The following is a 26,227-nucleotide window of genomic DNA, read 5'->3' on the forward strand; positions in this document are numbered from 1 at the left end:
CATCACAAAATCAAAGAGCTTTGGGTTGTAGTGGAGATGGAGGACACTTAATTGCCTACGGAGTGATAGTAGGAACAGAGAAAAGGACCCAATTCTCCCACTGGTCCTTCAAGTTCTCAGACACATTTTTCAAACCCTTGCCCCCTCAACAGGAGTCTTCACAGGCTTTTGAGGATGGGGAAGTGAAAACACAGATGAAGCAGTGGCAGACTCCCACACAGTAAGATAAATCCAGTGTGACACATTCTGCATTATGACCAAATTAGAATTTATTTGGTCAAAGAGGTTTTCTCACAATAAACTGCACTTCTGAGTGACAGCTGCAATATCTGAACCCAAAACAATTACTTGAAATGAACATAAATAATCCTTCTGTCTTCCTTTCTCCTTCTCCACAACTATTAAAGTTGCTATTCATGAAGAATTCTCCAAAGAATGATCTATGGCATGCCATTAGAAGACATATTTCTATTGTTTATTTATTTGCAAATAATTTATATACACTAGACATGGATCTGTAAATTTTATGTGAACAGATTTGAATGTGGAGTTTATTCTTATTTCAAGGTTACTCTCCAGTTTTCAAGGTGCCAAAGTTAATTTCTTTAATAACCAATCCTTTGTGTCTACTAATTAGAAATATCAAAAAAAAAAAAAAACTGTGCTATTTAAATCATGTGTCATTGCATCTGATCCTTGATTGGATGTGTAATGAAATTAAGTAAGACCCATATGAATTGTGAATATTACTACTGAATATGTAATTAAGGTTTTGATTAATATTCTGGCACTCAGGCTTAAAATACACCTTCCATAAGTATTTGCACTAATAAAGCTCAAGCTCAAAAAATCAGTACAAGTCATTAACACAGTCAAACTGAATTCATAAGTGAACTTCAAAAGAATACTTGTAAGATTTTTTTATGATGATGGTTATGAACAGTGTCCTTTTAAGTTGGACTCCTATACTAGTGCTAGCTGTCAAATACAGCTACTGGCCATCTTTCCCCCTTAGGTGCTGGCATACAATTAAAAATTAGACATACAGGTTTTGCTGAGGTATTGAAAACATCCTGTGTTAATGCAAGTAGATAATTTAAACCCCAATTGTTTCAAAACTCAATCATTTTATGGAATTTTAAGATTCTTTAAGACATAGAATTATATTAAATAAAATTAAATATTATACTTTTTCTTGTAATACACTTCTATTTCTTACTTAGAGTATCCATTAGGAACATTTTTTATGTCATGACTAAAATCATTCAGCTGACAGTCAACATTTTGCAGTGTTCTTCCCATCCAATACTTTCTGCACTTAAAGCAAGCCAATCAGAGTACCTGATATTGAATAAAGACAAAGGTGTGGATGTATAATTTCATTTTTTGTTATAGAAATCTCTCACTTGTAAAACACCACAAATAACATTGATACCTACTTACTAATGTGAATTCTGCATCAGTAGGATATACCACATGTCTGGTACCCGTCCTATTAAAACATGTTAGCCCTGTAGAAAAGTTCTAGCTATTATCATAGAAGGGATTGACTCCCTTGTTAGAATCCACACATAGTGTAATATAGATGGACAACCGTAGGAATAGCTGGACTCAAGCAGAAGGACTGAGTCCAGGTTTGGAATTGACTTTGAGATGAGTTAGGAAAGGCACCTGCTCAAAAACACCACTCTATTTTGAGCACACTCTTAAACCACAAATAGTAGCAACTCCTCATTAGCTGTATTACAGAAGTATCCCAAAACCTGCACATAATATCAGCCTCCTGCTGTGCTAGGAAGTTTTCAAAGGAATGGAAAGAAATCCTTCTTCCAAACAGCTTACCACCTTACCAGCACAGGTGAGGCTGTAAACTGTTAATGCGTTCACTGGAAGAGGAAAGGAGACAAAAAGATTAAAGACCTGCTCTGGGCTGCCTGAGGCAAGTCCCATATGAAGAACCCCCCATGACCCAAATCACAGGGTGGTGATGAGACCAGCATTCGCTCTCTAGAGGGGTTATACTTTTACACCGGTGAGTGTAAACCCCCCACAAACTCGCAAAACAAGCCCAAATTCTCAAGTTCTCAGTCTTCCTGACAGCACCTGAGTAACAGGTCCAACCTGGCAAGGGAACAGGTCCATTTCAACTACAGCCTTTTCAGCTCCTGGGCTTTTACGCTCTGCTTATCCAAACCCACCAGTAGGCTCTACAAGGGGCTGAGTCAGCCTCTTCAGAAACAAACTTAGGGATTGATGGTGGGGTGGCTTGTTTCAAACCCTTTGATAGTTTTCTCAGCAGCCCTCTTGGTTTAATCCAGCCATGTAGAAAATGCACATAATAATTAATTCTCTAAATCAACAGGATCATTAATGGAATAGCTCTGCCACAGAAGTGACACTAACAGAATGAAGACAGGTTATAGAAAAGGATACATCTCTCAAATTTTATTTTTTAGGTACAGAAAAATAATGAATGACATTCTTAATGACCAAACACAGCCCTTAGTTCAGTAAGGTAATTTTCATACTCTGTTATCATGAGTTCTTAATTAACCTGTGTGGTAAAAATTCCTAACAAACGGTTGTTGACCGTAAATGCAATCCCTCCTTTTGACACATGCATTAATGCACTATTGTAAAAGTTCAAAGCCATTATTATTGAGTTGCCTTAGCCACATTAATTATCTTCTGCACCATATTTGGCTTCACTTGGATGAATCTTCTTTAATTGACCAGTCTCTACTTACAGAACATGTTCGCTTAATATACTATGAATGCTGATTACATTTATGCTTTTTCCAATAATTCTGTGTTGAATGTAGTTTCCACCATTACTACTGGAAATGTTCTACACCCAGCTTGTTTGTCTGCTGTCACCCATACATGTCATTGTTTTTGAAGCTGAAATGTCCAGTGCTTGGAAGCTTTGGGCTAAAGTTGATTCTAGCACCTCCACTATGTTTAAAAAAATTCCTAACCCTTGTTATCTAGGCCATTTTTTTCACATCATGTTGGATCCAATTTATAAAGTAAAATAACAAATAACAAAAACAGCACAAAAGAGGAGGTGATGAGCTAATTTAAAGCAGCAGAAGTGTGTAGGTGAAGGAAATAGGGTGAAGGACAGAACTTTTTAAGCTGTATAGCATATTATGGGCATAATAAGCATAAACCCCTGGGGAAAGAAATCCTTAAAATATTAAAATCTTGCTTTAATATCCCAATTATGTCCATTATGGAGAGATGTTCATGTTTTCAACACTTTTAACTTAAAACATGTTTTGACAGGCACATTGAAATGTTAATTTGTTTTGAATTGTTTCCACCTAGATCATTTTCCATCTGAGCATCTCAAAGAATTTTACAAAAATTAAACTTCATAATATCCATATAACAACTAGACTGCAAATACATACTAAATAACTAAAGGATAACATTTTCAGAAGTATGCACTGCTTTTGACTGCACAAATTGAGCCATTTTAAATCTCCTTCCCCTTTAAAGGAGGAAAAAAAAAAAAAAAAAAAAAAAAGTCCTAAGTTCCACTCCAGTGAAATTAAGAGAGATGAGGTTCTTCATTTCTGAAACTCAGACAGGTAAAAAAGGCAACCAAAACGATGCATGCTAAAAACTTGGGCTGCACTTGTTGTGGAGCTAGTGGAGAGTTGGGAGACAAGAAGTTGAGGCAAGAAGATAGGGTTTTATTTCAGCCACAAAGCTGTGATGCTTATGTTGATAAAAATCAACTACAAAAATGTTATCAGGAAATCAACTCAGAGCAAGAACTGGGAATTCAAGCATTTTTAAAATGTCTGTTTAATTCACTCTTGCGAGAGACGGGAGAGGAATAGAGTGAACCAACTACTGAGTGACACATCAAAACCACCTTTTCTCTATTTCTTTTTCTAAGGTTGACTACATATGACAGGGAAAAGTTGATGAAAAAATGAATAAACCAATCCTTCAACTAATTCAGGTCATCTAAAGCTACTCCCATAAGATAAGCAGGCATTTCCATGTAGATCCATATTGTGGTGCTGTTTGTGGTTAAACAATACATGAAGGATGAACATTTGCAAACAAAAATACTGGCAGCGTACTTTTAGGATAAGAGAAAGTTAAAAGGCGGGAAACAAAAATTAATTAAGAAGTAAAAAAGAAAGACAGGGAAATTTGTACTTGGTCCCATTCGAAGGCCCTAAGTACCGGGTCCTCCCCTCTGGCTTCACAAACATGACAGTTCTGTCAGGCTGATGACACAGCTCCAGCAGCAAGGACAGCAAGCCCCATCCAGTCTAGCCTAAGCCTCAGTGCAGAAAGCACTCAGGGAGACAGGATCTGAGCCCTCAAAGCTGGAAAGGGCAGTGCCTCGGATCTCCTAAAACCTGAGCAAATACACTAATCACAAGGAACATTTCTCCAATACTATAAAACAAGGCAGAGTCAGTAATATCTGTCAAGGATCTAAGCTCATCACTGTTCATAAAGCAGGCTTAAGCCATGCTTGCCAACTGGATCTACTAAGGGATTTTGGTGCTGCTCCAGTCTAGCTTCTGGCTTGCAATGGGCTTAAATGAGAAATAGGAACTCAGGCTGTGTGTCTCGGGGAGGTTCTGGATGGAGCCAAAATGCAGAAATACAAGCCTCTAGGACAGTTTCAGGTTGAACATTATGGTCCATTATGTTTAAGTTCCTCAAGAAACTTCCTAACAAGGCTGTTGAGCTCAATTTTCTAGACCGTATTTTTAGGTCTATACACATGAAGAACATCTAAATTCTGCTTTGCAGAGATAAGTCTTATTTTGGATCTGGCTCACAGAAAGATTTCTGTATAAAGTGAACATACAAGGATTAAGGTCAAGGAAAAATAAAGAGACACAGTTCCACGCATACCCTTCCTTAAGATAAAAAAGGCCACACATTTACAGTGACAAAGCTTACTGTTCCACACTAGCTACTATTAAACACTGAAAGTATCAGCATAGTGGCTTTTGGTTGTTTTCTATGCATGTATAGATCCCTCTAGAGAGAACTGAAGTTGAGTGCTCGATATTACAAGGTATTTTCCTTGGACCTGCTGGAACTGATCTACTGATCCTATACACCACATATGGAAAAACACCACTCGAAGTTGGCAGGATCCTAGAATAGATCAGATGTTTACATGAAAACATCCCATCAGGATGAATAATGTTGAAAACGGTGGCACTGCTAACCTTCATTCTTAAGGGCAGAAATCAATCTGATATATAGCAGCTGATAGAGATAAGGAAAACTGTTCTTCTATCTGTAAGTTAATTCACTTTTTATTCACCATAAAACATCTGCATCTCTCTCTAAATCAGCTGGTATCGGTCCTTGGTACATTAGTCTTGCCTAAGTCACACCTTCCAATTTTAGAAGAACAAGAAGTTACTTTTGTTGTCACATCACTGGCTGCCAAACTTCCTTTGAAAACACTCCACAAAAACAGTCTTGCTCCATTTGCTCCAACTCGTGATATCAAATCATTTGTAACTGATAGCGTTAACCACCCCCACCGATTATCCCTGACAATTAGAAAGATTTATATGGCTCACCATACAACTCTTATACTGTGAACATAGTGAACGGCACAAGCATGTTGTCAAAGGAAAAGTAATGGAAATAATAACATAGTATACCAATTATTTTATCTTGAGGGAAAAGCTACATTATTACCCATTTTAGAGGGAGAGTGGTAAGAAACCACTTCAGCAATCAAAGTGCACAGAGATATGATAATTCAGGTTCTGGTTGTCAGAAAATTCACATAAAATCTTTTCGAAAAATATATAACCAAGACCTATTATTTTTTAATTCTAAAATTTATGAAAATATACTTGAGTACTCTCTTCCCTGTAAACTGATGTCAAACTGACACCTCACATTTGTATTTATCATTGTGCAGATGACTACTCACTGCAGTCAGAGTTTATCTAACATTTTCTCTGTGTATCTAACATTTTCACTGTGTGTTTGCCCAGATATACAACTCTTCTTTTTTCCTGCCTTCTTCTCCAGTCTCTCAAGCAGTCACTTAGAAAAGTATTCAAATAACCTCTCTTTGGTCAGTGGCTGAAGGGAAATAAACTGGAGTTAGGTACATAGTATACAAGGATTAACTGGTATTCCTCTGTCTTTTCAGAGCCTGCTTCCTTTTATATGCTCCCTCAATTCTCCCTCATGTTCTCTTTTGTATTAGCCTCCTTTCCTTTTTTTTTAAAAAAAGGCAAATCAAAACAGTTATTTTTATAGCCTGTTTGCCACTTCCACTCCTGTATGTCTACCTGACACAATGTATACAACTGACAGCTGTACTAAAATGGACAAAAATTGCACCACTGTAAATATACTTTAGCAACCACAAATTTCTATGGTACCTTGAAATGCAAGCAAAAGAGCTATTGATTTTGTCTGTGCCTGATAAATTCCTCCCAAACAACATGTTTACTGAAACTGTAAGTCACTGTTGTGATTAATCTGCAGTATATTAAAAGCTACTTAATTGGAGCAGAGAGATAAGAAGAATGAGCCAACACTGTTATAAGTGACACAGGAATTGATTTAATTTTAATTTTCCTAGAACTATTGTATCTCTGTAGCCAAGTCAGTCCTTATAGACAAATATTAAGGACAAGGAGAGTACTATTCTGAACAAGGTAAACTGATGTAAATAACCTGAAGATATGGAGCAGGATAACTGAAACTATAGGTCATGCTGTAATGTTACACTTTCTTGCTCTCTCACAGGAGATGTGGGCATGCAACTGACCTTTCAGCACTAAATACTTTTCCTGACGTAAATAACACAGAAATTTTAGCCAAAAGGCATCATCTGGTTGCAAGAACCTTCTGCAAGTTTACAACGTTTAGAAACAAATTATACTGTGAAACATTTATTTGAATTCATGGTATGTATGTATAGTCATTCCTGCATGGCATCGGAGAACTCTAATATAATATCTATACATGGTGACACATAATCCTCTGAAACACAAACCCTTAAAATCATATAGGTTTTCCACTGTTTTGGAAAAAGCCAAATACAAATTCTTCCCATATGTAAGTTTCTAGAAAGCACTCCGCGTATAAAGTATTAGTTCTCCTACTAAGCCAATTGAGCCATCAGAAATTTTACTGCTTAAGCAGCCCTTTGAAAACCTGAAATCTTATGTAACTGATAAATATTCTCTCTATAGAGAACACTTGTTAATTATTAAAGTACAGTATCTTTCTTCCAAAGTACATCAGCATCTTGTACATGTAGCTTAGGTTATTAGAATAAACTGAATACCAAATCCGATTTGTATGCAGACTTGTAGGAGATTTTTAAGAACATAGTAAAGCTTCACTTTTGTGTTTCCAAACAAATTATGAAAGGCACAGCCTTCATCTGCATATCACTGTCTTCAGAAAAACAAAACAAAACAAAAAAACCACAACCAAACCAAAACCAACACTGATTATTTATTCTGCTAAATGTATTAGCAAAAGTTTAAATCTACAGGGTGAGCACGCCCCTTCTAATCCTGCTTTCTGGAGGGGGGGGCGGGTGGCGAGAGGAAGAAAACTTTAATTCCTATTTCTGACAGGCCATCACCTTGCCTGAGTCCTAAAGACACAGCAAGCAAAATAGTTAGCCAGTAGAACTTTAGCTCAAGCACTGCAATAACTCAATAAAAGAAATATGGTATTGCTGAGTGGTAGCATTTCACTACACTAAGAGACAGATGGGGAAGATATGCAATAATCTTGTCTAAGAAACGGCTATGATTCATAAATTTGGACTCAATGTGACAAATTATCTGACAGATTTCAAAACAGTGAGAAAAACTGGTGTCAGATTGAGATATTATCACATCTTAATGTGAAGTCCAATGGCAGCTGGAATTATTGACCACCTAACTACACTGAACTCCTACACTACTACTGAACAAAAGTGTCAAAACTACTATGTAGAGCAGAAGTGCAAAAAACAAATGAACCTATTTAAGGATGGAGTTGAGCTGATTTAAAGACTGATAACTTTTTTCTTAAATTGAACTACTTTGCTCACAGTTCCAACTTAGGGGCCCAGTCATGTTTAACAGCGAGCACCCAAGGAAGTCATAATGACTTCCCATCCATTGTGCAGACACCTTTCTTCCCCCTTTTCTTCTTTTATTTTTTAAATTGTAAGAGCACCAGCTGTTTGCAGAGGTGAAGCTAATGAGTGCAGGCAATGAAATTTCTTTGGCAGATGATCCAGCCCTGTGAAAAATGCTTCCACAGGGCACCAGAAGGACTGCAACTCACACTGCTTCCAGAAGCCATCATCACCTCTACAACCCTCCTCCAACTCTTTTTTTTTCTTTCTAATAAGAACCGGGAAGGAGGAAGATAATAATTTCTTAGTGTAACACAAACAGATATAGATAAATCATAGCATCGCTTCTCATGGAACCTGACCCACACTGGAACAGATACCTGCCCCCCACAAGTGCCAGCTGGAAGGGCCAGCAATTAACCTGGTGTCTCCTCCTCCTTCTCTAGGTGTATTCCCACACAGCTAGCAAATCTCAGCTAAAACCCCTCACTCTTGTTGAGTGGGATATACTTAATCATCTCAGTATCATCTCAGCTACCCAGAAATAATTTTAAAGGGTAATTTCTAGTCGTCTTATTTCCAGTGATTCACCATTCCTCTGGTCTTGTTGGCTACAGAAACTTGACAGTTCCCTTTCAGGCACTTCGGCAGCAACCTTTCAGACAAAATGACAGCCACCGTGGGAACCTCTGAGCACCACAGCAGCCTTCTCACACCATTCACCTACGAGGCACAACAGTCATCATGCTTTCCAGACACCGCAAGATGGGCACCATCAAGTCCTCCAGTCTCCTCCTCTTGCCTGCCCAACTTCCCGCAACCTATTCTCCCCCCAGGGCTCCTTTACCCAGCTTCAGGAGCATGGCTCTCCAATCCTGCCAGCCAAAGGAAGCTTGTCCAGAGAAAAAAATTTCAAGGAAACGAACCAGCTCCGCAGATGCCAAGTGAATGCTATTATCTCTGACATCCAGTGGCCAAGCCCTGCTATCCACTATGAAATCTGAAAACCAGGGCTAAACCTGGGAAGCTTAGTGAGTCAAAGGGATGCTCAAGGGCAGTGGTTACATACTTTGATACCAGGTTCAAAGGGCAGTAATTTATCCGAATTCTACTGGCCCATATACCTCCACATAGCCCTCACAGACTATAAATTAAAGCATCCACCTCCTTTCTTTTTTTTTTTTTTTTTTCACATCCTCCTTGTACTCCCCACAGCCTGTTAATAAAAGGCTGTGTCTCTCACGGCACTGACTTGGGAGAACAGGGCTCCATAATGTGGCTTCCATGCCCATATAATGGTATAAAGCAAAACACAGTGGAAGTATGGATGAGGAAACACATCTGTATCTATCTCTGAAGGCAGAATCTCATCAGTGATCATATTTTAATACGAAATTAGCTGCCAACAAAGGCCTAGTAGCTGCACTCAGCTGTGGCAAACAACTCCTCAGAGACTTCACTGGAATTTTAACTGAGGGACAGTGTTATCAGGAAGTCTGTGAACATCTAAACCCCCTGGAAAAAAAAAAAAAAAAAACATGTATTTATAGGCTTATTCTTCAAAATGGAAGAATTCAGTCTTCTCAAATTTGTGGGGGAAAAAAAAGTTATACCTATTTCAAAAGAAAAAAGAAAAGGTATGTTTTTATTCAGAAATGATTGGCAGCTTAGTTGTTCCTGCAGCTCCACTTCTTTACGATCTAGGAAAAAATTGGTTTAGTAATTTTAGATTGCCTATTTCCAGCATTGTTCCATGCCACATTAAAGACCTCATTCATTTACCATTAGCACATTTTAGTTAAAATTAACACATAATCATTTGCAATGATCTGGCTTTCAATGTATTTGTAAACAAAAATTAATCTTGAATGTAAGACAAGGAAAAGCTTCAGAATTGTTAAAAATTATCCTGACAGAACTAATCACTAAACCCACATTTTTACATCTTTTCTTTTTAATCCAAGAACCATTGGGGTTGCCAGCTGTACCCGGCCCATTCCTCAGAATGGCTCCCTTAAATAGGCAGTTGACACAGTTCCCCCCAAAACCTTTGGCAATGGGACAAAAATGGGAAATTGAAGACCTCAAGAATCAATTCAACATTTTAAAAGGAGACTGAGGACAACGAACACCAAATGAAAGCAGAATGAGTGCCAGTCTCAGTATATTGAGAACCAGGCACAAGCAAATCTCTTTCCTTGTGCCCTGATATCCTTGCCCTTATGCAAAACCTCAATTCTCATACCTAGGGCTCTTTGTCGACAGAGAAATGACAGAAATATTACTGTCATTTTTGCTTGGGCGGGTTTCAATACAATAAGTAACAGAAAAATTAAATGTAGCTATAGGAGAGCTTTAACCAGGGCCAAAAGAAAAAGCGAAGGAAAAACTGAAAGCAGAGAGGAAGAACACACAGAGAGGCACCGAACAAAGCATAACTGGGGCTTTGTCAGCTGTGGAGACGGTGCCCCCAGCACGTGTGTGCTTGTGGTGCTAACACAGCCCACACAGGCTGCTCCGCTGCGTCAGAGGAGCAGCTCGTCCCCCAACACATGCAATTGGAAAACACTTCAGCTCGTCCTTCAGGCTAAGTTCTCAGGCCCTGTTTGCTCGGGCCAGTGCAGATGTTACACTGCGGAGCGAAAGGCTCAGACTTCTAAGTGTCCAAATAGAGACAGTACGTTCCAGAAAATTTCCACAGACCGTGTTAGTTCTGACACCATGCTTATGTACAGAGTTTCTCAGGGACTGATGTGGTCTCGCCTTTTTGGTGCTGATTATTAGTTTCAAATGACCCCAAAGGCTCTCCCTTATGAGGAATTCACCTAGGGAATTAAAATGAAGTCACTTTAATCATTTAGAAAGTGTTGATATTCAAGACTGCATACAACTGAACATATAATTTGTATGTTTGTAGAAAATTGCAAATAAATACTACTGAGTTACCAACAGACAAACAATTCTATGGCTCTTCCATTGGAAAAAAAAAAAAAAAATAACAGGTTAAAACATAAATATATGACTTTCCCAATTTAATATTCTGTTAGTCTTACGCTACTGCACAAAAAGCATGAAGAAATGCTACATTTGATAAAAGAGACTCACCTAGCTTTAAATATAGAGGACTAGGAGCTCTTACAAGGAGCTTAAGTTAAAAGAGATTGTACTTCATCGAAAAGCAAACAGCTGGAGGGCTCCAAATCCCAGCCACCTCATCTGACAGAAGCACTGTACAATACCGGATCACACCCTGCTCCACCCAAAGCCCTGCTATTCCTGTGTTCCGACACAGAGTCATGATGCCAGACTTTGTAAAACTCTCTTCTATATCACTCAGCATGCTGCACACTGTTTATCTTCTATATGGATGAGCATCAACATTAATTTCTGTGTACAATCTGAGCCACTGCACCTACTCTTCCATCTCTGCAGGATCAGGAGTAAACATTACATAAGACCATCTCATTCAGAAAGTCCTAAATTCAACTTTTGTTCGACCATAGAGGTAGAGCATACAAGAATATGAGCATGCAAAATCCAGAACAAACCATTGCTTTGAGTTCAAAATTCTGTTTCCCTCGCAAGTTGTGTCATAGTTAATATTGAGCACATCTGTAACTTGGGAGTTAGTTTCACAGGTTTAGAAAATTGTACTTCTTATAATAAACCAAAGACCCTGGAAAGCGAAAGACATTTAGCTACGGCATCCCAAGATCTTTGGTCTACTATCTAGCAGCACTTGGATTCCTTGATGCTTAAGAGCCACAAGCAGAACAGAGCTGTACTGGATGCTGCGCAAATACAGAGCAGAAGTCCCTGTCCAGAGTAACAATGAATCAAACTCTCTAATAAAATAATTGTGACAAACCAGTGTTTCCATAGCAGAAACATGAGAGAATTCCTTTCCACCCATCAGACAATAAACCCCCACAGTATTTCCAGCTGTTGCTGTAGTGCACTGCCCCACCGCAAAACCTTCTTTGACTCAGAATCTATATTCCATGATTTTATGCAAAAATTTTAACTCCTTATACACAACGCATTCTGAATTCTGCACTTTTGAGGCAGTGCTAGATGTATATGCAGGGCATTCAGCCTCCATAGAAACCTTTCCTGTAAACGTGGTTAAAATAAAGGAAAACATTACTTCTGCAAACTATGATGTCATCTCCCTTTTCAGTAAGTGGCTCCTACAATCTACTTCAGCACATCTTTCCTGTAGCGCGCATTACGTCACTTGCGAATGTTTTTGAGAGCAGCTACTGAAAAGTTTGATTTAGAGGGCATCCCTTTAGTACATCGTAGGTATAAGAAAACGCGTAGGTGCACCGAGGAGCCGACTGCACGCAGTGGATTTCCATATAAATAGCGAAACACGCCAACGGGGCATTCATTAACAGTTTCTGGAAAGAAACTCTTCGCTGCCAGTGAAGTTCCCCGCTGGCGGCAGCGCCGTCCTGGCCACGCGCGAGGAGGCCGGGGGACGCGCATTCCCGGGGCGCTCCCCTTTTCCCCCCGCCCGTTCCCGCATCTCCCTCGGCCCCTGGCGCAGATTTTGCGGGGAGCTCAGGGCACCCCGCGATGTTCGGGCGGGCGGCTGCCGGGCGGGGCTCCCCTCGACGGGGCGGGACACCCCACGCCCGGCCCCCCCCTCCCCGAGCGCGCTGTCCCGAGGAGGCACACCGAAGTTAAGGGGGGGGGGGGGTGGGAAAGAAGGTGACGGGACAGGCTCGCCGTGCGCAGGCGGGCTCCCTCTCCCCCGGCGAAGGGAGCCGGCCCCGACCCCCGCGCCTCCCCCCTCCCCGCTCCTCACCTCCAGACCTGCCCGAGCTGCAGGATGTGGACGAGCGACTGCAGGAGCCAGATGCAGAAGGCGCAGGACGCCGACCTGCCGGCGCGGGGACCGGCGGCGCCGGCGCCGACCGCGTTGCTGCCGCCGTTGCTGCTGCTGTTGGTGGTGGCGTTGCTCTTGCTGGCGGTGGACGCCTGCCTCTGCGGCGTGCAGGGGCGAGCGGCGTCGATGTCCGCGGCCGCGGAGCCGCTGCTCACCAGCAGCTTGCTCTCGGCGGCGGGGCAGTGCCCGGCGGCTGCGGCGGCCGCGCTGTCCTCGGTGCCGAAGTCGTGAGCGAACCAGCGGAAGCTGAAGACCTGCACGGAGAGGGAGCCCAGCAGCACGAAGAAGAGGGTGAGCCCGAACCACCAGCGCTGGCCCCGCAGGTAGTAGTCGACCGCCAGCCAGATGTCGGTGCCCACGTCCGCGAAGTACACGGCCAGGGCGGCCAGGATCCAAAGGCAGTCCCACAGCGAGTAGCGCCGCTGCTCCCTGCCCAGCCGCAGGCACAAGGAGGACGAGCCCCCGCCCGAGCCCCGGGAGCCCCCGCCGCCGCCCCCACCGCCGTCTCCTCCTCTGCCGCCGCCGCCGCAGCAGCAGCAGCAGCAGCAGCGGGAGCCGCCGCCCGAACCGTCCCCGCCGCCGCCGCCGCCGCCGCAGCACCCGCCCCCGGGCGCCTCGTCGTCGTCGCTGCCGCCGCCCGGCCCGGCGCCGGCGGGCAGCCCCGGGGCCAGCGCCTGCACGGAGCCCGAGTGCTCGGAGTTCTGCAGCGGCGTGAACGCCACCTCGCCGCCCTTCTTCATCTTCCGCCGCCCGTCCGACTTCGCGGCCATGATGCCTCCCCTCAGCCCCGCCGGAGAGCGAGCGGGAGCGGCGAGCGCTCCTTTATCCCGCGCCTCCCCCTGCTCCTCCTCCTCCGCCTCCTGCCTCCCGCCCGCCCTCCGCAGCCGCCGCGGACCCGCCGCTCCCCGCGTTCCCCCGCTCCGCGCCGGGCTGCGCGCCCCGCGGGCGGCTCCTCCGCGCCCGCAGCGCCGCCTGCCTGCGGGGGAAGCCGCGCTCAGCCCGCCCGCCTCCCCGCCACCGCCTCCTCCTCCGCGGGGGCCGACGGGGCCGGGGCCGCCGCCGCTCTCCGCCCGAGCCGGGAGCGGGCAGGGCAGCGCTGCCCAGAGCGGCGCATCCTGCCTCCGCCTCCCCGCCCGCCTCCGCCCGCACCCGCCGCCGCCGCCACCCAGCTGACTGACGCCGGGAAAGAGGATGACCTCATCCCTCTTCCCTCGCTGCCGCCGCCCCCCGCCCGGCACCGGCACCGGCGCCGGCGCGGGGGTGGGGAAGGGGGCGCTCGGCCGCCGGGAGGGAAGAGCGCGGCGCCCCTCCGCGGGTGCGGAGCGCGGCCCTGCGGCGGGGGGGGAGGCGGTGGCTGGGCTGCCCGGCCTGGGGAGACGGGCAGGCGGCTGCTCCGCAGAGCGAGGGAGTGGAGAGGCAGGGTGTGGCCGGGCCCCACGCCCCGGGGCCGTGGAGCTGCTGTCGGCTCCGCTGCCTCCCCACGGGCTCCTCGGCGCGGTGTGGGGTGAGTCTGCCCCGCCGGCGGGGGGTAGGGGGAGTGGCGGGACGCGAGTGGGTGCGGAGCGGCGAGGGAGGCGGTGGCGGCTCCCCGCGGGCTGGCTCCCTGCGGTCCTCGGACTGAGCGCGGGGGCGGGGGGGCGCTGGTACCCGTGTGGCTGCCCCCACCCCCCTGCCCCGGCCCGGCAAGTCCCGCAGGACACGCTGCCGTAGTTGCCCTAACTTTGTGAAATGTGACTGCGAGGTGCAATTCCCGAATTATGCCGTGACTCACGCTCTCTTAGAGGCGTTCGGGGGAAGGTGAGGAGACACCGTTTTATTCCGCCACCGGGAGAAAACGCATTTTATGCCTAAAATTCACGAGGCGAACTCACGATGTTTTTCACCGCCCCCCCGCCCCTTTCCCCGCGGCCGCTCCTCGAAGCTCCCCCGGGTGTTTCGGTGGCAGCCGCCGCCCGCGGAGCCCGGCGAGGGACGCAGGTGGACGGTAGCCACCCGGTCCCTGAAGGCCACCAGCCTCCTGCCCCCGGGGGTCACCCGGGTCGCAGGGCTCGGGGTGCGGGCGTGGGGGGGGGGGGGGGGGCTGTTTGCCACCCACCCCTGGCCCTTCTGCCCTCTCTGTCCTCCTGCAGCTCCAAACGGACGGGATGAGCAACTGATTGACTGCTTCGGCTTTTTTTTTTTTTTTGCTTTTTTTTTTTTTTTTTTTTTTTTCCCCTCCCCTGGAATATTTTATAAGCATGCCCTCTCGCTCCTTAAAATAGAGCAGTGAGATAGTTCAACCATGTTGCTGGAATATCTTAGCAAGAATGCCAGTGAGACTCTGATTGGGCACTGTTACGTTATGTGACTAAATATACTCCCTTCAACTTCATTAATTAATGAGAAGTCATATGGACAGCTGAAAAATCTTTCTAACTCTTCAAGGTACATGGTAAGTATAAAGTTGCCTTTTGGAAATTAGCTTTTACTGATACATACCCCAGATTTCAAGAAAAAACTACATCATGCATTACTGCATTACTCAAAGAGTGGTAAGCACACAAAAATCAAACTTTAAAAGGTGAAGAGCACATATAAAACTAATTTGGCTTGTTATTTTGCATGTTATCACACATTACAAGAGTCTTTAATTACATCATCACATAATGGTTCTTAAATAATACACATTTGCCCTGCAATCTCTGTTACAGTGGTATAGCTGTACTTTTATTTCTATTCCTCTCGTAACCCCATATTCATTTCGTCCTCATTACAATCCATATGATCTTAATTGCCTTAGACTTTCAATGCAAATTGCTTCTTTCTCCAGGTATCTTTTAATAATTCCGTCAGCACCTATACATAATACAATATATTCACTTAAGATTACCTTGTCAGCAGAGAAGGTGCTTAATAACAAAACTAATTTAGCTGCAAGTTGGTGGTTTATATATACCAACAAGTTTCCAGTGTTACTCTATTTATAGTTACATCTTTAATAAAATGGTTTGGTGTGCACTTTAAGTTACTTTAATTGAGTCTGTTTGACATATGCAGGTCTAAAAATGTATAATGGAGGCTATAGTGTGATACACAAGCAGGGGGGGGACGACACCAACTGTGCTCACTGAGCCTAAATCCTCACCTAAACTGCCTGGGCTGGGCGTGGGATAAGAGAGTATCTCGAAGGTGTCAGATTCATGATGGAGGGAATAAAATGGAGGAGATCAAGGTCCAGCATACTAAAAGGGCAGAAGGTACCTCTGAGCAATACAGTAGATGCTTAAAAACATAAATGGTGTCAGTCTACCTGTGCATCATCTTCAGAGGTCATGGTAGCCTGCTTAAGGCTGCCCCACTTCTGGCCAGCTTGGGAGAAGGTAACTGCTGGGACCAAGTGTCCCTGCACCCTCCCCTCCCTGCCCCAGATGTGGGATGAATTTTCTGATATATTTACCCTCAGCCACTTCACTCAGCATCAGAATTGGACCAAAGGGATTGATCTAGCGCCTGGCAAGACTCCAGTTCACCACAGCAGGCTTCAGATCAGACTGATAAATCTGAAAGGTTTGTCAGACATTTTGTTGTGATGGTGAGAATTTCACACTGTCTTCCCCATATTTTTCTGTTTCTCCTCTCCCTCTCCTCTCCCTTTCTTCTTCCTCTCCACTCCTCTCTCTCCTTTTGTGTTTAGTTGGTTTATTTTTCTCTTCTCGGGTTCAGCTACTGTTGCATTTGTGGGGGGGGATAATATTATTTCCCACTGATTTTCATGTTAACAATAGCTGCCTGTTAAATGATGGCAGTGCAATTGATGAACAGATTAAATTTAAGACTGTTTGATACTTCCAGAGGAGTGTCTTGTTTGTTTTCTCACTTAAAGGATAACAAATGGAAAGGATCCCAAATAATATGTAAGTGCTGAAGAAACTGCTTCCAAGAAACAGAACCAAATTTCCTGTGTTAGACTGGCATAGCTTCTATGGAGCTGTATCGGGGCCAGAAGAGTTTGTATACACACGGTGTACAAACCAGCATGCATTCAGCAAGCCAATATTGTTACTAAACCTCAGAAATTATTAGTTACAAAATATAATTGAAGGACAAAAATGTGATCGCAGACATCAATTCATATTTCATAAACCGAGTACAGACTCATTCATTTCTCATGTAAAGCTAATTTTTTTTTTGAAGGGGATTTTGGTCTTGTCTTTCTTTTTCTCCACCTTTCTTTAAAGAAAGCACTTTTATGGATATCACAGGTACTGTTTTTGCTTTGTTCTGAATTACAGCTCCTATTTCCTTTTTTCCCCTTTACAGTATCATATCACCTTTGCCTACTTCAGGAATAGCTTTTTTTTTTTTTTTTGTCTTTCCATTTTTTCACTGTAGACTGCTATCAACCCAAATGTCCAGGAAATATGCTTCTGGGTTCCAATCTTCCTATCTTTATTTTTTATTTCTTTGGGTTCCTAGTGGTGATGTTTTCCCCAGTCTTATTTAGCTGCATTGTATAGACTGCCCTGTCAAAATACACTCAAGCTCTTGCTTGTAGTTCTCTCATTTCACCATTAGAATATCACTGTACTCTACAGGTCTAATCAATTTTTGCAGGTTTTCATTCCAAATGATTCCCAAATCTATTTTGTTTAGCAATACTTCTGACAATTGCAGTTTGGTGCTTGACGTTTCTATGTTTTTTTCTAGCGCAGAGTAACCGAAGAGTTAGAATGAGTCCACTGTACCTGGATTTGACACCCCATGGCAGTATTTTGGCACAAAAGCCTGCCCTTCTTATTGTAGTCAGTCCTTTGAGGAGCAGTTCTGCATCATGAAGGAGCTGTGCAGTGTGCTGCTGTCCTGGCAGGGCTCGCAGCAGGCCAGTCTCTCCTGCCGAGCAGAGCTCCCTGAGCAGCTTCCCTAAGAAATAAATGAAGTCCTGAGCCATAAGGAATTCTATGGTGACTTCTTTCAGATATGGTGAATCTGCTAGCAGATTTGCTTCTTTTCCTCCTTCTTTCCTTCCCCCTTCTTTTCTAACTACCTAAACTAACTAAAATGCATGTTTTATTTCTCTCCCAGAGGCCCCCAGTGCCTTTTCCTGCACTGCACCTCTCTCTGTCTTGATGTGTGAGACGTAAAGCTGGGGTGACCTGATGGAGAATCCGATGAACGTCTGTCTTCTCGTTCATTCTGACATAGTCTCACTACTGTGTCTTCCACACATCTAACTAGTTTTCCATGTTAAAACAGCGCCCCAGGCACACATGCACATGCAATCAATTGCTTTAGAAGCAGCAAGTGAGAATTATTCTACAAAATGTTCACAAGTTCTAGGTGTTTTCAATAGATTCACACTTAAACTATACACACAGGTGTCAGTGGAACTTGTAATATAGACTGTATGTTTATTATTTACACACTAAAGTACTTAAATGCCTTTTTGCCCAAATAGCTTCATTCACAACCGGCGCATGCCACTGTATGCTCCGGTCACTGAGATGCTTCACTGCAAAGGGAGAAGGCATTTCCTTTCAATGAAGCCAATATTTCAGCAAATTCAGCACAAATTAGGAACACATTGGTAAATTGGTAGACTGCTTAGAAAATTAATATTAAAATACTATATATTTTTAAAACTTATCAAGTATAAATAGCTATTGCTTGCTTGCTTTAGCTTGAGATTATTTTATTTATAGACCTGCGGGTATATTCACATAGAAACATTTTCAAACTATAAACTTGCCTTTAAAATTGAGAAAAGAAGCATGAATCAAGTATCTCCATATGTTAGCTCACTTTTACAATTACAAAGAATACTGCTGGAATGTTCCCTGGTTTCAGAAATCAGTTAGCTTTATAACATGCAGATGCTAGTAAATATTTTGAACACGTAAATCTCTTTTCTGTAGTATGTGAAGGTTCGTGTGAAAATGCCAACACATATATGCACCCACCGCAGGAGATCTGTAAAGAAAAAGATGTAACGTAGCAGGGTTCTTAGGTGCACACCTAACTTCAAGGAGCCTATAAATCAAATTTAGTGGGACTTGTGGTTTAGGCATATACTTACTTTTTAGGCACATACTTAAATTTCATGGTGAATTGGAGCTGTAATTTCTTTTACTGTATCTTCAGAATGTCTAAACATTAGCAACATGTAAATACATTCAACTGTACACTCTAAATCAATGGATTAAATAAATAAATAAATAAATTCCAGGTTTAAGCAGCCAGAATGACTGAGAACAGCCCTGCTTTGCTGACAGCATATGGATTTTAATGTTATATATGAAAGAAGAAGTGATTTTTTAGAATTTTTGAAAGATTTAACTCAGGATTTCTTAAATTTACATCTGTTATTTAGAAATGGATGTCAGTTCCCTTTCGTGTTGCTTCATAGTATGTATTTAAAAATATAATCAAAGATAGACAGAAATGCATAATGGATGGTAGCAGAAGACATAGACATGTGGGAAGACATCATAAGAAGCGAGCTTGCAAGGCTTTGTGCAATGCTGACATCTCTTTCACTGCCATTGCACGTGCAGATACCAACCAACAAGCAAGCACATTGCATTTTATGATAAATGGGAAAAGCATTTATGGAAGGCCTAAGGGGCTATTAACATGCCATATGACACTGTATTTAAGATGTAATTAAGATTTTTCAAAAGTTTGAAGAAGAAAATTAAAAGTCCCATTTTCTTCTCCCTTTTTGATCCACCCGTTTAAAATTAGTTCAGGCCACGCAAAAGAATTGTAAAACAAAGATTCAGCTACAGCACAGAAAGTTATGACGCTGTTTTGCACTGCTCAGTACAGAGTTGTTTATGGACTTTTCCAGACTACTTCTTTACTTCATGGAGCAGAAGCCCAAGGGACCACTTTAAATTGATGCGTGAGCAGAGGATGTTTATATTTGCAAACACATTTATAAATACTAACAACCCACCAGGACTAGATGGTATTCATTCAAGACTTCTAAAGGAACTAAGAGGAGCACCTGGTACTTCCTTTTTTCTTACTCAGATTCCATTTCCACAACTGTCAAACTACAGGATGGATAGAAGCAATATAACTGCTTGTACATACTTAAGAGAAGGGAATCCTTGCTTTTGTATGATGAGTTTCAGCAAGGAAGTACTTGGACTTGCTTGGAGAATATTAAATGGTCCAATGAGCCAGTCAGAACATCGTTATATATTTTTTTCAAATCCTTAACATCATCAGCAAAAGGAACTGAGACACTTAAGGGCTTAAATAGGCAGAAATATGTCACCTAGATCAACCTAATAAGATATATAAAAGCACACCAGGAGAAGTAGATAAGGAAAAAAGAGAGAGTTAACTAATACTGGACCCTTAATAGATACTTTCAGACTCTGTTATGTCTAAAAGTCTATGTTATGGTCTTCAGGGTCTATATTTTAGCACCCACCTCCAGCTTGAGGCTTTCTCTATAGTGCAAAATCAAATGTTCTTGCTTAATAATAATAATAATAATAATAATAATAATAATAATAATAATAATAATAATAATAATAATATAGCAAAATCCTCTAGCCATGGTGCTCTCACACAGATCTTTAAGGACAGGATGCAGCAGGGAGAGGCAGCAGAAGTCAAACCCTTCTCTCCATCACAGCCTTGCCTCTTTGAGTTCTCCCTCTGCTCCTTCCAAGGCTCCCGTGGGTGCCAAATGCCTGGGTTTCTTGGTGACCCAGGCAGTCACTTTTCCATGCTGCAGCTCTGCTCCCTATGGAGGCATCAGTGGTGTCAGTATCTGCCCAGGCTCTCCACAGGCAGGGCAGGGTGCTGGGAGCACAAAACCAAGGCAGCAACCTTGCTGTGCAGCAACTGCAGAGTGCACACGAGGTGGCACCTCAGTCATGTCTCTGTCTTTGACCAGCAGATTTGTCCGAAAATGGTCCCACTTGCAAGAGAGAAAGATTAAGTGACTTCTGTACCAAACACAGCAGACATCACTGTGCACCATGTGGAAGACGCAAGTCTGGGGTTTGGCTCTAGTCACAAACTAAATATGCTAACTGGCAAGTCTTCCAAGCAAGACCAGGGAAGGGGGTTCTTACGATATTTCAGGTTCTCTTATCAAAGTATAATCCCCTGGTAGTATGTGCTGCAGCACCTGTGATGTGCTTGAAATGAAGCCCTCTGCTGTGGTGGCCCTGCGAGTGAAAGGGTTGAGGTGTTTCCATGGCTCTGGATCCAGGGAAGCGAATCCAAAACCTGATTTGTACACTGTATAGGTAGAGAAAATAATTTTCAAAAACGGAAGGCAGTTGCTGCAGGAGGGTATTCACTGTTAGTAATGAAAAACAGTTTAGGAAGGCATTATTTACACTTGATAAATCAGAAATGGCATCAAAGAGAGCTAGTATTACAAACTATTAATGAAAGACATAATAATGAAACAAATCATATAATAGATCACAATGAAGTGATTCAGTGTAATGAATACTGATACTAAGTAAGTGAACTGTGTGCTCTGGGGATACAATTTCAAATCCATTCCAGTGTGCATGGTTGCAGTGTGAGCAAAAAGAGCACTTTTAGCAGAAACTGACTCTGTTCCATTTCTCACTCTGATCACATCCACCCCTTATATGAGCTCTCCCTTTGATGACGTATAAAGTAGATAAAAATGAAATTACCTGCCAAGACCCATTATATGTGTTTATTATTATTTTGTGTCAAAGTAGCAACTGAAATGTCATCACCCATGCAGATATCGGCCAACATTCCTCATTTCATAGAATAATGTGAGTGAATAAACATTAAACACATTAAAAAGACAGACAGACAATGTTTCATCAGCACAGGTTAGAAACTCATTTAATTCTTGTAATTATAGAAAGCACATTGCTGCTACAGAGCAAGGTAGTGTGCCTTGAGGGTGGAACAGGTCTGAAATTCAGATCTTCATACAGATTATGAAATTTTGGAGGTGTCAAAGGTGGAGCCTTTGATTAAACAGAGGGATGCCCTATGTAGCTTGTATACAATATTTGTATTCTGATTGCACACATGAAACTTCAGATGGTGTGCAAGTCATGATTTCATTTCAGACTCATCTGTATCCTAAACCCTTCCTGAGTCAATTCTGGCAATGCCAAAGCCTACCAAACCAAACATTAATTTGTGCTTTTATAGCAAAATATGTTTCTATTTACTGAGCATTTTCCAAAAGAATTGGGCTTTTTTTTTTTTTTTTTTTTTTTTTTTTAATTAAAGGCATTCACACATATAGCACTGGAAAGCCAGTTAAATGGCTAAGAACGGGCACTGCAAAAGTCATCAAGCTGAGCAGGGAGCTGCCTAAACCTGCCAGTAAGCTATCGCAATGTCACTGATAACAGCCTCTCTTAAGAGACCCTTTGGATCTAAAGGTTTTCAGCTGAGGTTCTGGCTCAGCTACAAGATTTTACAATCAAATGTCAGTGGAAGGCTTACCAACACAGGGTGAAGGCCTGAATAACAAATTCTTGATTACTTTCTATTATGGTCTGACAGAAAAAGGAAGCAATATATGGTAAGGCTGAAGAGTTGTGCAGTTTGTTTGGAAAATGACTTTGAGAAAATCTGAATTTCAATAAATGTTGAAATTTAAACAGGTTGATCAAATTCATAAATATTGATAGATTTGGCAGAAGAGCTAAATTTGACTTACCCACAAGTTATTACTGAAACAAAAATGTTTGAGTATGTTACTACATGTACCTGCCATTAGGAATGCTCAGATCAAGTCCACAGAACAGTGTTACAGATTTAAATTTCTGTTTTTTAAATTTCAGTCATGCAGAGTTTTTGAGCATCTCTAGTAGGATTGGAATGCAATGTTCACATTAGACATGTTTAATTTACTGTGATGCTTTTAATGCATTGTTCTGACATTCTTTCACAGTAATTGCAATACTTTCAGAATTATAAAATACAAGTGAATCAAATCAGCATGAATTTGGAGAAGCAACACACTCAGAAGGAGTCAGAAATCAAGCAGCTATGGATGAAGTTGTACTGTGGTGCAGCTGTCACTTTCATCCTTAGCAAGCCACCTTAAGGGAAAAACATAAAAACCTGTCATAGACACAGCACATATAAACCTTAACAAACAGAGAAATCATGAGAGCCTGCTTCTGCACCTTTAGATTTCTAGGAGAGTTTTTACATTGGTTTGTATAGAAGCAATAACCAACCTGAAGAAAATTGTGATTTTTTTTTTTAGTATCCATATATGCATAATTTAAAAGCGTAAATAACTTTATGAAATACACATTCACTTCTTTTGTTGTTCATATAGGTGACAAGTTTGATTATTTCATTGAGTGGCATAAAATCAGGATAATTTAGAGTAAGGAAGCCTCTTTCGTGATAGGAGGTTATTGTCCATTTATTCCATTCCAGGGACTACTTATTTCTTATATCTCCTGTTGGTTCACAAAGTACTGAGTTGCATGGTAGGCCCAATCCCTGCTCTGTAAGACCCTATGGAGGTTTTACTACTGACTATGACAAATAGGCCTGAGTCTAAATCTCAGGTAGATTGGTGTTAACTAGAACCACAGAGGCAAGGATATTAATTTCCAAAGAGAGTTAAAAAGCCTCTAACACTTTTGCAAGGCTTATGACAGAGTGCTTGATGTGATGTCTTCTAAGGTGCTAGTATGGGAGGGATTCCCAGCTGGTATAGCGTTAAAGTAGCTCACTCCTGAAGTTGTACCACCGAACAGCTGGGAGATATGGCTGAAGCTAAACAGTTCCAAGCTGAAACACAACTAATCTTGGCAGATGAAATTGCTTATGGAAGATCCAGAGCCAAGGAAAGGTGGGAGGTATAAGCTGAGCAACAGATATTTAAATGAGTTAGTAAAGGATGCTCACCTCCTTTCAGGTTTCTCAGTGATTAATATATTTGAGAGTCAACATTTGTATCAGAGGAGTCTTTTCTTTGTGAGAGAATGAAACCGTTCCCGATTTACACAGTAGGCAATGAGATAAGAAGCTCCATGTCTGAGCTGGAACAGGGACATGAATTATCCGAGGACAGTCCCATAACCTCTGGGTCACTGAATACTCTGGGGTGGACCTCCTAGTTTCTCCTACAGAAATTCCTCCATTTTGAGTAAGTACGTGTAAGTACGTATATGTATAAGTTAAGGACATGATGCTAACCCACCAATGGCCCCATATAAATGTCCTAGTCCACAGACTGTAGAATCAGTCTGTGCCAGTCACCCCCACACACATCAATGATGTGATTCAAGTTCTTGCTCTTCCATACCTTTGCATTTTTACCATAAGACTTTAAATAAGATTGAAAAAAAAAAAAAATCTCTGGAAAAAAATCTTTGTTGCAAGCTATCTTTTTCAAGAATCTTACTCTGACTGGTGTGGCCTGAGAACTCTTGCAAGTAAAATAGATGGAGTGACATCAATTGAAAGTCCCATTATGGATTGCGTTGCATACCTGAGTGATACTGTGGTCTAAGGACTTTTGATCATGCCCACTAACCTAAATATAGATATCTAGAAGATTAGGTACTATCTGAGTATGAGTTTGGAAGAAGTTTAATGAAGGGAAACTTAATGTTGTTTGAAGAAGTTTGTTGAGGTTGCTAACAGCCTTACATTCTCATGACTTAGACTGTAGAGTCCAGCTGACTATCTAAGAATTAAAAAAATACTGCTTTTTTGGGAAAAGGGTTGGGATTTGGTTTCCATGAATTGTCAAGTTTACAGAAACGTTTAGAGGAAGGATAAAATTAAATATTCTTGGCTACCATTTCTGTTTTCAGACCACCAGGTAACATCCCTCTTTCTAGATATAGGGAACTTGTAAGTTTTCACACTTGTCTGTTCTCCAGATGCATTCAAAATCTATTTTACACTTAGGAAGACACCAATATGCTTGCTTCTGTTGTTCATTCTGAAATTCTTTAAGCTGTAAACTGTATACTGTAGTGAACAGTCACTCCAAATATACTTTTTAATTTAATTTCCAACTTCTCAAAGTGTATTCCTTCAGTTTGATGCAGACTGAAGTGGATCTTCTTTTTGTACATTAGAAGCCCTTTACCCCAGCACCCTTTTATCCAAATAAATGTCAAAATTTAGATCATTATCCTCTTACATTACACTATAAAAAGGTTTCTTTTATCTTTACCCTATTTGCTGAATACATCTTAAACCCATACTAAGCAGACACTGGAACAGAAGGATTTTAATGCTTCTTTTGCTCAATAAAATAAATGCACTACTTCTCCAGTTTTGTATCTATACTGCCATATCCTACCATCTGCCCACCATCCCATATTTCTGATTCCCTTCCATGCCTGTTTGCATACCCATAATATGCCTGTCAGAGCTACATGTGCACTAACACTTGTGTAATGGTTCACCAGACAGCTACTACCTCTTGAAAATGCTATACTAATATCTTCTCTTGGCAAAGGCACTAAACTGCCTCCTACAGTCATCCAGTTTTAATAACTTGGAAAAACATAGTGTCTTTCTCTAAATATTCATCTGACAAATTATTTTGAAATTGTCCAAAGGGTTCAAAAGTTACTGAGGATGGACTAATAGGAACACAGAATGGTTAAAAAAGTCTTACTGTTTTCGGAAACCTGAAGAGAAATGACTGAAGAGAAAAGACTGAGAGACTAAAAAGATTATTACTAATTCATGTTAATAAGAAAACAGCACCTACAAGTTGATGATGAACTGATCATAGAATCACAGAATGGTTTGACTTGGAAGGGACCTTAAAGCCCATCCAGTCCCACCCCCCTGCCCCGGGCAGGGCCCCCTTCCCCCAGCCCAGGGGGCTCCCAGCCCCGTCCAACCTGGCCTTGAACCCTTCCAGGGAGGGGGCAGCCACAGCTGCTCTGGGCACCCTGGGCCAGCGCCTCACCCCCCAAACAGGGAAGAATTTCTGATCTAGTGACCTGTTACAGTTGAAGCAATACACTGAATTCCTAGACTCATCTGTGACCTGCTTTTTCCAGAAACCAGCCACTTGCTGTAGAATGGAAGAAAAGAGCAAATTTAATATAACCGAAATACAAATAAAGCATAAGAAAGGTTTCAGATTTCATTTCCAAACCCTGTGTGGTTCAGTACTTCCAGATGTATTCAACATCAATAATAAAACTGAAATGTAGATGATTCAAATTACTACCAACTTCTCTCAGTTTTACAGAGAAGGTCTTTGATGTTTTTGACAG

General features: G+C 42.2%; 1 protein-coding gene across 1 annotated transcript in view; it reads right to left on the reverse strand.

Annotated features, from left to right (window-relative positions):
• Positions 1–13,807, reverse strand: part of XKR4 (XK related 4) — a 242,175-nt gene extending 228,368 nt beyond the window's left edge. The window contains exon 1 of the mRNA XM_042786334.1: positions 12,921–13,807. Coding sequence (XP_042642268.1) covers positions 12,921–13,771 — 851 coding nt within the window. The 5' untranslated portion in view covers positions 13,772–13,807. The remainder of the gene's footprint in view (positions 1–12,920) is intronic.
• Between the last annotated feature and the right edge of the window lie 12,420 nt (positions 13,808–26,227).

Source organism: Tyto alba, unplaced genomic scaffold (assembly GCF_018691265.1).
Source record: "Tyto alba isolate M040663 unplaced genomic scaffold, T.alba_DEE_v4.0 Super-Scaffold_9, whole genome shotgun sequence".
NCBI lineage: Eukaryota > Metazoa > Chordata > Aves > Strigiformes > Tytonidae > Tyto > Tyto alba.